General features: G+C 41.2%; 1 protein-coding gene across 19 annotated transcripts in view; it reads right to left on the bottom strand.

Annotated features, from left to right (window-relative positions):
- Positions 1–14,680, bottom strand: part of Asph (aspartate beta-hydroxylase) — a 215,326-nt gene that overhangs the window by 121,782 nt on the left and 78,864 nt on the right. For 18 of the 19 annotated variants that reach the window (XM_031366641.1, XM_031366646.1, XM_031366644.1 and 15 more), the window contains 4 exons: positions 13,867–13,899; positions 10,185–10,223; positions 9,539–9,574; positions 5,460–5,504 (listed from right to left, as the gene is read on the bottom strand). In XM_031366641.1, the coding sequence (XP_031222501.1) occupies positions 5,460–5,504; positions 9,539–9,574; positions 10,185–10,223; positions 13,867–13,899 (153 nt within the window). The remainder of the gene's footprint in view (positions 1–5,459; positions 5,505–9,538; positions 9,575–10,184; positions 10,224–13,866; positions 13,900–14,680) is intronic. The other variant, XM_031366642.1, reaches the window with a different exon arrangement.

Genomic DNA, 14,680 nt, shown 5'->3' with positions numbered 1-14,680 from the left:
TTTCAAAGACATTGTGAGATGCCTGTCTGCTTTCTACTGGGTCTTCTGATATCTCGGGTGACACACTGCCTTAGCCTTTGTCAGGCAGCACTTTCTCTGCCTCCACACCACCTGCCAATGCACAATGACCAGTTGGGGGCCAACCCTCTCTATGTATAATACTTTGAAATCAATGGAATTACCCACCCCCACTGAGAGTCATCCTTCATACCACTCAGGAGGAGTTAATGCTGTCACGTTTGTTTTACCACACCATACTCCTATTAGACTCCAGCCCAGGCCAGGCCAAGAATGACTGACTAGTGCAGAGCTTTGTCATAGTAATTATTCAAAATATGATTTGTGAATGAATGATCAATAATAATAACAAAAAACTATGAAGTGATTATTAAACACTGGCCACCATGAACATGAAATCAAACTCTACTACAGCTGCCAGAGTTTGCTGTGCTGGGAATGCAGGCTGGATATAATGGAGGGGAACGATGTCTACTGCTGCAGTATTCCATAGTGCACTGAGCCAAGAACATGATCGCCAGTTTTAGACAGCTAAGAGTAGAAGAATCCCACAGAAAAAAACAATGCCCCATACCTCTCTTCTAAGTCCAATGATTCTCAAAATGTAATGTATGTGCTTTTACTTTCGTGTGCACACTGAGACAGAAACTTTATGGGTCACTTAATTCACAAAGTTGTAAGGATTGTTAGGAAAAATGTTCCTCTAAGGAACTTTATAAATGACTCCTTCATAAGTCATTCTATTGGTGCTAGGTGGATAGGTGGATCCATGTTCTGAAGTGACGAGAATATGCTGGATAACTTCAAGTAAAATATGAGTTTAAGGAGAAAGATTAAAAGTTGTAATAAGAAAAGTAAATACTTTAATAAATCAATTAAAAATATCTGGCATTCAAAATATTTAATTTCTAATGTCAGAATGATCATTTCTTTTTTTTAAAACATTTATTTATTATTATAAATAAGAACATTGTAGCTGTCTTCAGATGCACCAGAAGAGGGCATCAGATCTCATTACAAGTGGTTGTGAGCTACCATGAGGTTGCTGGGACTTGAACTCATGACCTTTGGAAGAGTCGTAGATGCTCTTACCCCCTGAGCCATCTCACCAGCCCCAAGAATGATCATTTCTTAAGACTGATTTTTCATACGCTACAAAGCACAAACCTATTTACAAAGGAAGCGGAAGTTACGGCATTAAGACAACTCTGCTTTATGCCACAATCATGAGCCAGCCCTTCACATCCCCAGTCCTAAATGACAAACCAAGGAAGACTGAGAAAGGCATGTAGCAATATGGTTAGTCTATCTATCACACCAAAGAGCTCGAGACAATTCTGCCAGCTCCATGACCCTCATTTATTTGAAATATGCTAGAAAACACTGGGAATGTAGATTCTAGAATCACCCTGTGATGTTCAATTGCACATTCACTAGTCACCTCCGGGGCCTGGGGAAGGCCACTGCCTTGCCTTACTCCAGCATCCTCACATGGAAAACGGACACACCAGCAAGTCTAGCTTCTTCAGTGTTATTAGCTATTAGGTTAGTTCGTGAAATGTCCTAAAAATCCACTGACCTGATGCATGATGAGCTGTTTCCTACCTTGTGACTGTGGATATGACAGTAAAGTCTCATGGGATGAACACTATGAGTCACTATGAATGTTAGGAAGCAAGACTGTGTAACCTAGTCTCGGAATGACCGAGGAAGGAAAGCATAGCACTGCAGAAATCTTCCGGGTCAGCTTTCCTGAGAAGAGTTCTAGCGTGGGACAGGCCTGACGGCTGGCTCTGCTCCCACAGTCCCTGCCATCACACAGGCAACACTTTGGCAAAACAGTCAACTGAACCAAGACGTCATTAACAGAGACGGATCATTTCCCTGTACGATCGAATAGTATAGACTGTAACATGAAGTCATACTAAGCCCCAGGTACAGGAAATGAGAAAGTCCAGTGTGAGGCTCAGCATGACCACTGTTGACTCTGAGCCTCACACTTTCTTGCAGCAAAGTCAAATCACAGCCATGAGGAGGGTCCAGGGAGCTTTTAGAACACCCACTTACAGAACTCAGCTCTTGATTAGTTCTTTCAGCATTCCAGCTCCTCCTGCCTTACCTCACAGATCAAGCTAATTAATCCCTGAACAGAAACATCCACATCCACCATTAGCTGAGACTTCACATCCTCCTGGGGACGCTGACATGAATCGCATCTTTATTCCTATGTGCTTTATTGAGGTTGGTAAGTATCTCACTTTACAAGTCACCTTACTCTACTACCCTGGTAACCACTTGGTATTTTACATTTATGTGCCAAAATAATTAGGGCATCAGTTTGTAGGACAGTGAAATAAAAGCACAGACATTTATAGGCCAAATAAATTTCACTCTGTTTAGATCTGCCACACCCACTCCAGTGGAGTCTGCCTGACAGGTCCAAAGGCTTGGCCGCAGTCCTGAGGCAAAAAGTTTCAAGGAAACTGGTCTCCTGGAAGTCCTTGGTGTCCCCTAACACGGATGTGGTCCAGATCTGTCCTTGCGATAGTCGATGGAGGGTTTTTGCATGCTTTCTTTCAGTATTGTTCTATTATAGGTATGGAGGTGCCCCCCAAGGAATGATTTGACTAATAGGCAAGTTAGATTGGACTTTGTTTCCTGGCCTCCACCAGTGTTCCAATCAATCCTAGTCAATGCTGAGCTGATTCTGGGCTTGGAATTTCGTAAAGAATGTTATTATTCAGACAAAATGCCTCCAGCATTGTAAGAGAGATAGTGAAAGAAATCAGGCATTGAAGTTTACTGGGTAAGAATTAATAATCCCAGGGCAAGTTCAACAAAGTAAACTTAGAATTCTCATTACAGTCATGTATGGCAGACTACATTACTTAACATTAGTTGGTGGGCTCCTCTGGTAAATGGAGGTCCTCCAAAAATACTTAGAATAACAGCTAAGTCACTCCCATATACAGGAATTTACAATGGTCTAGGAAGAAGATGGGTTGTGGTTTAAGAAGGAGCTAGAACATTGTATTATTCATGGAAAGGTTAGCAAGAATAGGACCCCTCATGCATAATTCTGCTAGCCCAGAAGAATAGCATAGTTGGGTGGTTTATTTATTTATTTATTTATTTATTTGCTTACTTATTTTTTAGCTTTATTAGATATTTTCTTTATTTACATGTCATATTTCCCAGTTTCCCCTCCAAAAAACAAAAAACAAAAATCTGAAGGAAGGACAATCCAGCTTGATATAGCTGTCTCCTGAGAGGCTCTGACAGTGCCTGACTAATACAGAAGTTGAGGCTCACAGTCATCCATTAAACTGAGTACAGGGTCCCCAGTGAAGGAGCTAGAGAAAGGACCCAAGGAGCTGAAGGGCTTGCAGCCCCTTAGGATGAACAACAATATGAACTAACTAGTACCTTCAGAGCTCCTAGGGACTCAGCCACCAACCAAGGAGTATACATGGTGGGACTGATAGCTCCAGCAGCATATGTATAGCAGAGGATGGCCAAGTCGGTCATCAATGGGAGGAGAGGCCCTTGGCCCTGTGAAGGTTCTGTGCTCCAGTGTAGAGGAATGCCAGGGCCAGGAAGCGGGAGAGGGTGGGGTGGCAAGCAGGGGGAGGGGGGGACAGGGGTTTGTTCATAGTTGGGTGTTTACTAAGGGCTGGTGCTGGTGGGTTATACAATAGACTAGAATTAGAACTATGGCTAGTATGTGAAGCCTTTACACCTGGCTTCTAAGAATAAGCTGACCTTAGATAAGGCTGACTTTACTTCAGTTGTAACCACTGCCTAGTTCCAGCCAAGTCTCATGTATGTATTTTTCTATTAGAGTACTTTAGATAAGGCTGACTTTACTTCAGTTGTAACTACTGTAGTTCCTGCCAATTTTCATGTATGTATTTTTCTGTAGAATCATTATGCATCAGATGACCTCGATGTACCTTGCCTGTTGTATTACCTAACTTCCTTATTTCTTCTGTAATGACCATAAAAGTCTAATGCTTACTTTGAGAAATTACACTCAGATTCAGCACTCTCGTGTTCATGTCTGCCTGTCACTCGCCGACTCCTTGGCCACCTGAGTACTGGAACCCTGATTCTCCTTGGGTTGAGGGACCACAACTGGGTTGGCCCGTGGCAAGGTCAATAACAAATTAAAAGGTATAGATGACAACTAGAAAAATACCTCTTTGAAAATTCATTATTTCTAAAATTATTTCTCAAATACTTTTCTTTAAAGGCCTATAATCATCAAAATGCTAATTTTATAACCTGCTTTGTCTGTCAGTGTCAAGTAGCATTCAGCAAGAAGCAGAAAACCAGTAAGAGTTTTAGCTTCGCTTGCCATGCTTGTTGTTCTAAATAATGGACTAGTCACTGTTCGGTACTCATCATGTAAACTCCTCCATGGATATTGTCTCCCATCCATACTGTAATGCCAACAATTCAGGTCTCTAAAGTAAATGTTTCTGCATATAAACATTCATGAACAGGGTATGAACACTGCCAAAACCTAAAACATCCCATCCACCATATAAAGACACACTAAAACATAACTAAATATATTCATCATTTTATTCACTGGCTATTCTTTATTCTGAAAGTCAGTATTGAATTTTTTTGGCAGGTACAATTATTCCTAACAAAACCTATGGCTGTTATCCACAACACTGCTAAAGATCTGTATTACACACAATCTGAAAAGGAATAAAACTGAACCAAGAAGATACAAATAGAAAAACAATAAAATACAGAACTTATAAGAAATATGAATGGAGAAGAGATGTAAGGGAAACTCTGGTAAAAACATTTTCCTCCTGCCTATGCCAGTCTGACTACCACAGTTTCAGTCACCTCTGCTCACACCAATGTGACCACCATAGTTTCTGTCACCTCTGAAGAGCCTCTGAAAGCAGCAATCTTGGCTCAAGGGCCACTCTCACTCTCCTAACTCACTGTTGACAGGGGACTGTGGGAACAAAGAAGAATGTGGGCAGTGGGCTCTATGCAGTGGCTAAGGGAAGATGGGGCCCTGAGCAGGCCTGAACAGGCTGCCCAGACACTGCGGATGCCCTCAAGCAGGCTGGGCAGACAGAAGACGAGGGACAATGTGGTAACACACACTATTTCACTTTCCCCGGAGACAACCATTTCTATATCCACCATCAACAGCCTGAACAATCAAAAAAGGAAATAGGAAAACCCACAAGTCCCTAACTTATATATCCCATAGCCTCTGCAATGGCAAGCTCATACTGAACAAGGGTTGTGTTTTCCATGACTCTGTCATGCCATTAATACATAAATGTCTTTTTTTTTTTAAGTACATTACTTCCTGTAGTTCTATTTCATAAGGTCAGTTTAACACCAACAGTATTTTAATTTAAACAAAAAAAGCAAAGCGTACTAGATCTAGGAAAATGTCATACCTGGTGGTGTGTCTTGCTGTTCTTCCACAGAGGCGACATTTATTTCTAAAATTAAATGAAGGAACAATCCATTATATGTGGTAGATTATGGCTGAGGTAATCATTTGTAGAGAATTCACCTATGATTGTCATAAATGCACTAGGTTTTGATGCCCTGACAACAAAAGAATTAGCTACAGTTTAGCAAGGCTGCATACTTCTCAACCATTTGCAAAGCAGGCTTCAGGAAGGGGCCTGGCTAGGAGTCACATAACCAACTATGACCTGGTTTTCCCCACAGTATTACATAAGACTCAATAAGCAAGTAGAGGAAAGAGTAGCTGGACATCTTGTTTCTTTTATAGAGGATCTGCCACTAAAACGTTGTCATTACTCTCTTTGGGGCAGTGGACAGGGTCAGGACCTTGAGTGTGTGCATGGACTCTCCCTATCACTGCCGAATGGCACTCTGCCTGCTTCTGCTTAAAAACTCTTGTCTCATAGTTGTAACACTAAATAACATTTAAAAAGAAAAATAAGTTGTAAAAGAATGCTGAAATCAAACACCATAGAAAAGTTGTTTGGGGAAAAAAATAATCTTCAAAATGAATCTGCATTTTATTTTTGTGTTTTGTGTGCTAAGAGCTGTGTAGAGTAAAAGGTCCGAAGCCACTTCTTGGTTTGAAAACTCAACAAAACCTTTCAATCCATGAGCCCCCAAATCCACCAATCCCTGAGTTCAAAATCCCACCAATCCCTGGGCAGGAAAACTCATCAATCTCATCTGAGAGGTTGGTTGTGCAATGTGACTGTAGTATTCCTTGGGTTCCAACTGCCAAGATACCTTCCCCAAGAGCTCCGCAAAAGTTTCCATTTGAGAAACCCTTCCCCTCAGAGTCAAAACATTCCCGCACTGAACCCAGAACCCTGTACTCCAGCATGAGTTACCGCTGAATTCTCCACCCTGTCACAGGATCAGGTATCCTAGTATGACTTGAAGATGTGGATGGGAACTTTGGCTGGTTTTCTTTCCTTTGGTGTTTCAATTGGAGATAGCTAGAGAGGCTGCAGGAGTCACCAGCCAGTCAGAATCATTCTTAAATTGCCTCACATACTATCTCCATCATCAACCCAAGCAACTCACTCAACACCACCTTAGACATGCGATTGTTAGTTCTACTCCTTATGAATTGTCAGAGGCCAGATGTGAGTGACACACAGCTTTGACTCCAGGACTGGGAAGGCAGAGGCAGGAAGATCTCTGTGAGTTGAGGCCAGCCTAGTTTATACAGCAAGTTCCAGAACAGCCAGGGTTATATAAAGAGACCATGCCTCAAAAAACAAACAAAATAAGCAAAAGAAGGAAAGATTAATTTTTTTTAAGTTTTTTTCTAACTAATATGCTCTCTTTATTCATTTTTGTACTCGGTGGAACTTATTTTTAATGATACAAATTATGCTCAAAGGAGAATATTAAATCTATTCTACATAAAAGGAAACAGAAGGCTGGACATAGTCCCCGATCCCAGCATTCTCCCTTCCTGCAGGAAGCTCACCACGAGTTCCCGGCCAGCCTGGGCTGCATAGAAAAATCAGTGTTTAAAAATAAATAAATAAATCTAACATACTCCACCCCCTCTAAGTAAAATAAAATAAAAAGGTAAACATGGGCTGGAGAGATAATTCAGCAGTGGAGAGATGGTCCGGCAGTGACGAATACTTGGTGCTCCTCCCAGAGGACCCATCTTTAGTTCTCAGCACCCATAGAGAGGCTCACAACTGTCTGTAACTCTAGTTCTAGCACATCTGGCACCCTCCTCTGGCTTCCACAGCAGCAGGTACACATGCACTGAACATATACATATACATGCAGGGACACTCCCATACAAATTAAATAACATGTAAAAATCTAAAGATAAAACAAAAATAACCAAACCACACACACTCCCATCTGGTACAAACAATGCACTCATGTCTCCTTGTCATCTGATTACTGCCGTCACACCGTCAAAGTGTCACTATTCCTAGTTAACTTAAACTTTCAGCTAATTCCATTCTGGAAAAACAGAAAATGTGCCTTCAAGAAACTCATCAGAAAATTTCATCAAAATACCATGTATTTGAGTTTGTGATTTTAAATGTGAAACTCCCACTTTGCTATTACAGTACAGCAAGAGCTACAGATAAGGCTCTCAGCCCTGCTGACCACCAGAAAGAATTAGTAATCTATTGTATTCTCAAAATGTGTGAAAATCTTAGAAAGGAACTATGCCTCCAAGCTTAGATATGTGTGGTCAAATCATACATGGTTACTCATGAGTGACCTGGGATGAACTCACAGGCAGGGCTACGGGCATGATTAACCCAGGCAGGATTAACGGAGGGGTAAGATCCTTCCTCAAACAGAATCTTCGGCAGCAACTAGACATCCAGAGGCTGCTGAAAGAAGAGCAGTGCCTGCTGCCCATGCGCACAGCTACCCCACTACCGCTATCATCCAAAGCCATCGGAACCCAGTCTCTGACTGAAGACCAGCAGCTCTCTGGGAACCCTCGGGTCTTCATCAGCCTCTTGGGACTGCGGAGGTATACAGCTTTGTATACTGAGCAGTTACTAGGTCCTCAGGCTTTCTAGTATTCAGTCAGCCATAGCTAGGCTACCTAGCCCCAATCAGATAAGCCAAGCTAATAAATAGCCCTTTTGTAATATATAGTCATTGTATACGTTCTGCTCCTCTACAAATACTATGATGTTAATCATTTTCAAGTAATGAAGGCTCTATAAAATTCTCCCTATGGTTTTTGGGGGTTCTCTTTTCTAATATTCATTGAATTCAAAGATATTCAAGATACTGAAGGGAAGAGAGGAAATCTCAATGTAACCATCACTGGTACCTGAAGACAACTCCAGTCTGAATACAGACGGTACACAGGGCCTGTGCAGGCATCTCCCCATTGCGTGTGCACAGGAAAATAAACCGTCACTAGCCCTTCAGATTACACTTCTACACACTCTGCCAAATCAAGCTCAAAAGCACACAGCGCATCTCGGCAGTCATATGCTTACCCATGCTGGGGGGCTCTATTTCCAGCCTGACAGAAAATGTGACTTAAAGACTCTGAGAGTAATTCTGCAAGGAAACACCTCCTATGATAGCCCTCTGATGAGAACACAAGCAAGCCCACACAGTGAACTTGAGGACCCTAGAGAGAAGGGCAGTGAGCCATTTACGTCTGCAGAACCAGGATCACCTGGACCTAGACCTCCTTCCAGACTTAGCATAGCACTTGCTTAAAAAAAAAAAAAAGTGTACAAACACCTTTGCCCTGTCTCCTCCTTAGTGTCTACTGTGAAAATCAACAGAAGCAACCCATCTGAAACATTCTTCTAACACAGTTCTAAGAATTATCAGATCTATTGCACTGAAATACTGCTACTTAACTACTTTTCTGAAAAGTAGTTTTTACTTTTTACTTTTACTTTTCAGAAAATAATCCTTCCTTTCCAAGGATATCTATCCATTAACCAAACAAGCAATAACTGTATTTTTTTCTCCTCTGCATCTAAATAACGTCACAGACCATGCAATTTCCAGCCCATCTCCACCCAGAGTAACCCTTTCTCACCAGCTTGCCTTCTCTGAAGTGGTCGCTTACTCATACACAAAGGTGGCCTCACACCCACAGCTATTTCTCTCACAGCGGCCTCTTTGTGTCACTGTCTTTGCACTCTTCCTTTATTACATCTGGCCACTGGAATAGAAGCCTCATAGAAAAGAACCCTGTTGGCTTTATCTACCCCAGCACTACCTGGCTCCAAGCCCTGGGTAAACACACAGATCTTGACACAGACATTGAATAAACTGATCTACTTCAATGTAGAATATAAGATTATTTCTAAAAAATAACCTTCCAGCCAGGCATGGTGGAGCATGGCTTTAATCCCATCACTTGGGAAGCAGAGGCAGGTGGATCTCTGTGAGCAAGGCCAACCTGGTCTTTGAACAAGTTCCAGGACAGCCAAGGGGACACAGAGAAATTCTGTCTCAAAAACAAACTAACAAACAAATAAAGAAAAACAAACCAAGAAAATAAACTTACCTTCTGAAATTATGCTGGAATCATCTATGGAGTTATCTAGAAAAATAAATGAATAAGCCAAACATTAGATCAACCTTCCTAATGCTATGACCCTTTAATATAACTCCTCATGTTGTTGTGACTCCCAACCACATAATTTTTTTCATTGCTACTTCTTAAGTATAATTTTGCTACAATAATGAATGTAATGTAAATATCTGTGTTTTCTGATGGTTTTCAAAGTCCCCTCTGAAATGGTCATTTGACACCAAAAGGGAGTCACAAACCACAGGTTGAGAACCAATAACTGAGATACCTAAAGTGGCTAATACCCACTCAGAAAGCCTCATCTAGGCTGGATCTCCTTATGAGAGACTCCCATAAAGAATCTTTATTTATTCCACAAAATCAACTTTAGTTCTAAATTGTATTCAAAAGCTTAATCTTACTCTTGCTCATATAAATATTGCATAAATACAAAATTTATAGTTCATTACAGGTTGCAAATGCTGTGCTGACGACAAGGGCCTGGAGTATCTTCAGATTTTGCTGTCTGTTGGCCATCCTAGCACCAAACTCATGGTAGAAACCCTGTTCGACAATTCCTAAATATTTATTTTTTATATCTCTATCCCACAGCCATGTAGTTACCATAGGAAAGACTCACCTGAAATTTCTATCCCTTCATTTTCTGAAGGCTCATATACTATGAAGTAAATAGAAAACAGAAATCATGTAGCACTGACTAGCAATAAAAACAGACAATATACTACAGGTTTGGTCTTATTTCATTTATAAACATTTTAAGCCTCAGGCTTATTCACTAACAAATGTAGATTGCAGGGCCAGGATACAAGAATCTGGCTAAATGCCATAAAACCAACCATCTGGGCTCACATTTTAGCTACAGGGTAGCCGTGGGAGATGGTAATTTCATGTTCTCCTTTCCTCACGGGGAAGTATAAGTTCCTCCCATAATCACTGTTCACTCATTAACTGACAGGGATTCTCCTTTTCTGGTTTTCCAGTCTGTGTGAGCTCTCCCCTGCTAATTATCCCAGGATCCCAGTTTCACCAGGCAGTCTTTAGTTTGCACAGTGATTGGGCTGGAGACAAGCACCCCTGCTGGTACCCTCTTAGCAGGAACTGGCTGACAGGAAGTTTAATTTACCACAGTAACCAGGGCCCAAGGGGACTGGAGTTTCTGTGCTTTGATGTCCCCAGGGCCCTCCCCCACACGGAGCAGCAGGCAATTTCCTCAGTCAGCTGACCTTCTAACATGCATCTAGTATCTGGTACACCAAAAACAAACCTTCCAGTCTGCCTCAATGGTAACATAGCTTACCATAGTGGACTATAATGCAGTAACACATTAACAAAGGACTGTTTTGAATACTGACGATCTTTTAGACACTATCCTTGGTATTAGAGCACAATCATGTCACTGGTTAGTTAGCATTTAAACATGTATAAATAAACCTCCGCAGACCTCAGAAGCAAAGCTAGCTCTTTCTTGGGCCAGATTCCCTTTGCCCTGCTTCTTCTACCCCACATTTCTTTAGTAACTGGCATTCCTTTCCTCTTATCAACACACTCCCATCAGTGCCTGAAGAGGAGCCCCATGAGAAGGGCAGGGACAAGCTTTACCCAGGGTACCCCTAAGCTCTGCCTTAGGGGCTCTCAGCAACAGGTCTCTCTCTAACCACCCCCACCCCCCGCCCTGGCTGTGCAGGGCCCCCTTTCCTCCTCCTCAGCCTTCCCCATTGGCCAGTTCTTTTTTCAGCAGGCTAGAAATGTGCCCTCAGACACGGGGCCTACCCCTGACCCCATGACCCGACCATCCTTTCCTTACAAGATTCACAGTCTGGCTCCAATGAACAGCTAGAGCCCAGGGATCTCATGGAGCCCTGGACTCCACTGCAAGCTGAAACCAGGAAATGGCTTCTCTGGTCTCACCTCTTGGGTGGCTCAAAGCACCCCCACTACCAGTTTGTAATAAACTGGGCCCAAGGTCTCTCAGCCTCCCAGTATCTCTTAGAGAAAAAGCCCAACATCCATCAAGCCAGCAGGAGTCAGAGTTCCCAGCACCTTGTTCTCCCACTCACCATCCACATACATGCTGCAAACCCTAACCATCTCACCCTCCAGGTGTTTCTCACACCCTCAGATATTTCACCACCCTCCACCTTTACTGGCAATACCCTGGTTTCCTGGCATAAACTGCCACCATTGCCATCCAATCTGTCAACTAAAACACTCGTTACACTATGAAGAATGCAGATTTTTCACAGTGCCCCTATGTGGCACCCCAAGATGAAGATAATGTTCTTGACTTCACCTCCACATGGATCAAAGGGTCATCTTAGTTCCATCCTCTCCTCCCCAGAGAATCCATAACCAGATTTACCAAGTACCCTCATCTCCAGGTATTTAATCCACACGCCAGCATGTATCTATTACTAACTTGCCATGCAATAAACTGGCTCTCATAAGCACCTGTCAACTCTAGCAGAAGGCTGCGCTGGAATTAGTGCCTAACTTCTTCCTGCTACATTCTAGAGTCTATGAGGAAGTCAAACACATGGCCCTTCATTACAGCTACAGCAGTTACCTGTGCTGGACACATACAGGCAACATTTCCATAAATAACTCAGTGGGATAATGAGGCTGTGCCATCACTTCCTAGGTTGTGCACCATAGGATTGATGCTTTGAGGACCTCTGTGAGGTAAAAAGGTGGCTCTTGTTCTGCCAAACCATGTGTTCACCAGATTCTGGAGTTTGATGAAAAATGTGAAGGATGTTGATGTTCTCCCACGTTTTCTACCTGCTAGAGCTTCACTTACACACAGCAAGGTGGTACAGAGCTCCCTACCAGATCCTGCTGTCCCGTAGGTCAGGGCACAGTCAGTACCCTTGTTAACACTTCCTAACATGTAGTATTAGCACTGTGCCAGTAAAAAATATTGCCATTAAGTAACTAACTTAACTCTTGTCACATTTGATGTTAAAGTCCTCTAGAGCTTGTCTGAACACTGCAGACCAATCATGTGATTTGTTTTTTTTTTTTAAATCACAACATGATTGGAAGAAAAATATCCCATATCTTAGCTCTAGAAATAATATTTTATGTATACATTTCCACAAGCTCCTTCAAATTCAAGAATAAAGAATTAAATGTTATCTCAGTGGCCAAGGTTTTTAAAATTTTTAAAAACTGTATGTAAGGACAACCTAGGCTCATCATTTTTATCCCATTAGGATTGATGATTATAGATAGTGATTTTGATATAATTTGTATGTAGGTGTTTAATATACACCTACATACAAATTACGCTGTCAGACCTACACACGGACAGTTCTAATATTTCTTCTCCCCATGCATGCTGCCAGCTCTCAAGAAGCTCCGGCTCCCTGAAGAAGGCTCCTGCAGCCACAGTTCAGAGACCTGAATTTCAGTGCTGCGGTCACCTAGACCACAGCAGGTCTTTATACTGAGCTGGGTCCCAGCTCCTTGAAACCTTCTCCCTTCCTTCTCTTGCTCTCAGCTGACAGTCTTCACACAGTGCTCCTGAAGTTGCAAGAAGAAAAACAACCCATCACAGACTCTATTTCTCACTCATAAAACCCTGAGCAACTCACCTACCTTCCCCAACCTTACTTCTTTGGCTCAAAAAACAGGGAAAACATAATCTATTGCATGGAATTTAAGAAACTATGCTGGAAAGCCAGGCAGTGGTGGTGGCACACACCTATAATCCCAGCACTTGGGAGGGAGAGGCAGGCGGATTTCTAAATTCAAGGCCAGCCTGGTCTACAGAGTGAGTTCCAGGACAGCCAGGGCTACACAGAGAAACCCTGTCTGGAAAAACCACAGAAAAAATAAATAAATAAAAGGAAACTGTGCTGGAGGTGCCTGGAGTCAAGAGCAGTAAAGTCCCCTAAAGGCCAGACTGCTCCATCCCTACCCAACCTGCAACCTGACCTGCAGCCAGAAACCAGCTCTAAGTCTTCCCCAGCAGGACAAAATCCCATGGCAAGTCATGAGAGGAGTAATTTGTAGGAAGGAAATCTGATGGAAGAGGCTATTCATTTATATTTTAGCAAGAGGAATGACTATAAAATGATATCAATGTTTTAAACAGCTTGTAATTGCAACTTGCAGAAAATAAAATAGGGTATTATTTGGGCAATGACCAGATTCACAAGTAAATTCTCTTAAGATGGTTGCTCTTTTTGATGCTGCATGATCATTACAGCTTAAAACACAATTCTCCATATTTTATACTTAAAAGTATGGATACATTTTTAAACAAGTGAGTGGCTTAGGGTTAGGAAATATTTACACACCTGGTTCACCATAGTCTTGGTGTCTTACTTCCTCTGCAAAAAAGAGAAAATAGAAATTTAAAACAATATAAGTATTAAACAAAACATTAAAGCTGTGTAACTAAAGAAAAAAGAAACAAATATTTAAAAAAAATCGTTTCTTAAATACAGATCTCTAATTAATATTACAGTTATAAATGTGTGTCTTTGTCCAAAAAGAATAAATGTAAAAGAAGGAAATTGATTTTCATAAAAATTCCTCCTAGTAATCTATAAAATATTAGCATTGGAGTTAGGGGCTTGCTCTGTTAGTGTGGCTACCAGTAGGAGAGGAGACAGAAGTTCATAATATTTTTTTATTGATTTAAGTTTTATTGCATTATGATGAGAAAACATACACGATTTCAATTTATCTGAATTTGTTAACATTTAAAAACATATTTTAAGTAAATAGAAATAAATCACATTCTTGTTTCCCTTTTGTACTCCAACTCCTCCCAGACACTCCCTTCAATACCTACAATATCTTTTTTTGTCATATTCTTTAAAATTTATAAAATATTATAACAATAAAAATGAGTATTATAAAAGTTGTTTGATATAAAACAACAATTTAACAGTCTTATGTAGATGCTTGTCTACAGCAATGCTGAAAATACAAATGTTTTTCTCAATATAAATTTTAAATGACTCCAAACATATTAACTGTATATTTTAAAATAATATATCACTACTAGTATTTTTTAAATGAACATAAATATATAATATCTTTTTGTTTGTTTGTTTTGTATTTAGTAGAGCTTAAAATCTTAGCTCTTACTGTGGTACAAGCCCA

The sequence above is a fragment of the Mastomys coucha genome, unplaced genomic scaffold, assembly GCF_008632895.1.
Source record: "Mastomys coucha isolate ucsf_1 unplaced genomic scaffold, UCSF_Mcou_1 pScaffold14, whole genome shotgun sequence".
Lineage (NCBI taxonomy): Eukaryota > Metazoa > Chordata > Mammalia > Rodentia > Muridae > Mastomys > Mastomys coucha.
Note: the sequence above shows the minus strand (reverse complement) of the source record. Positions and strands in the feature narration are given on the sequence as shown.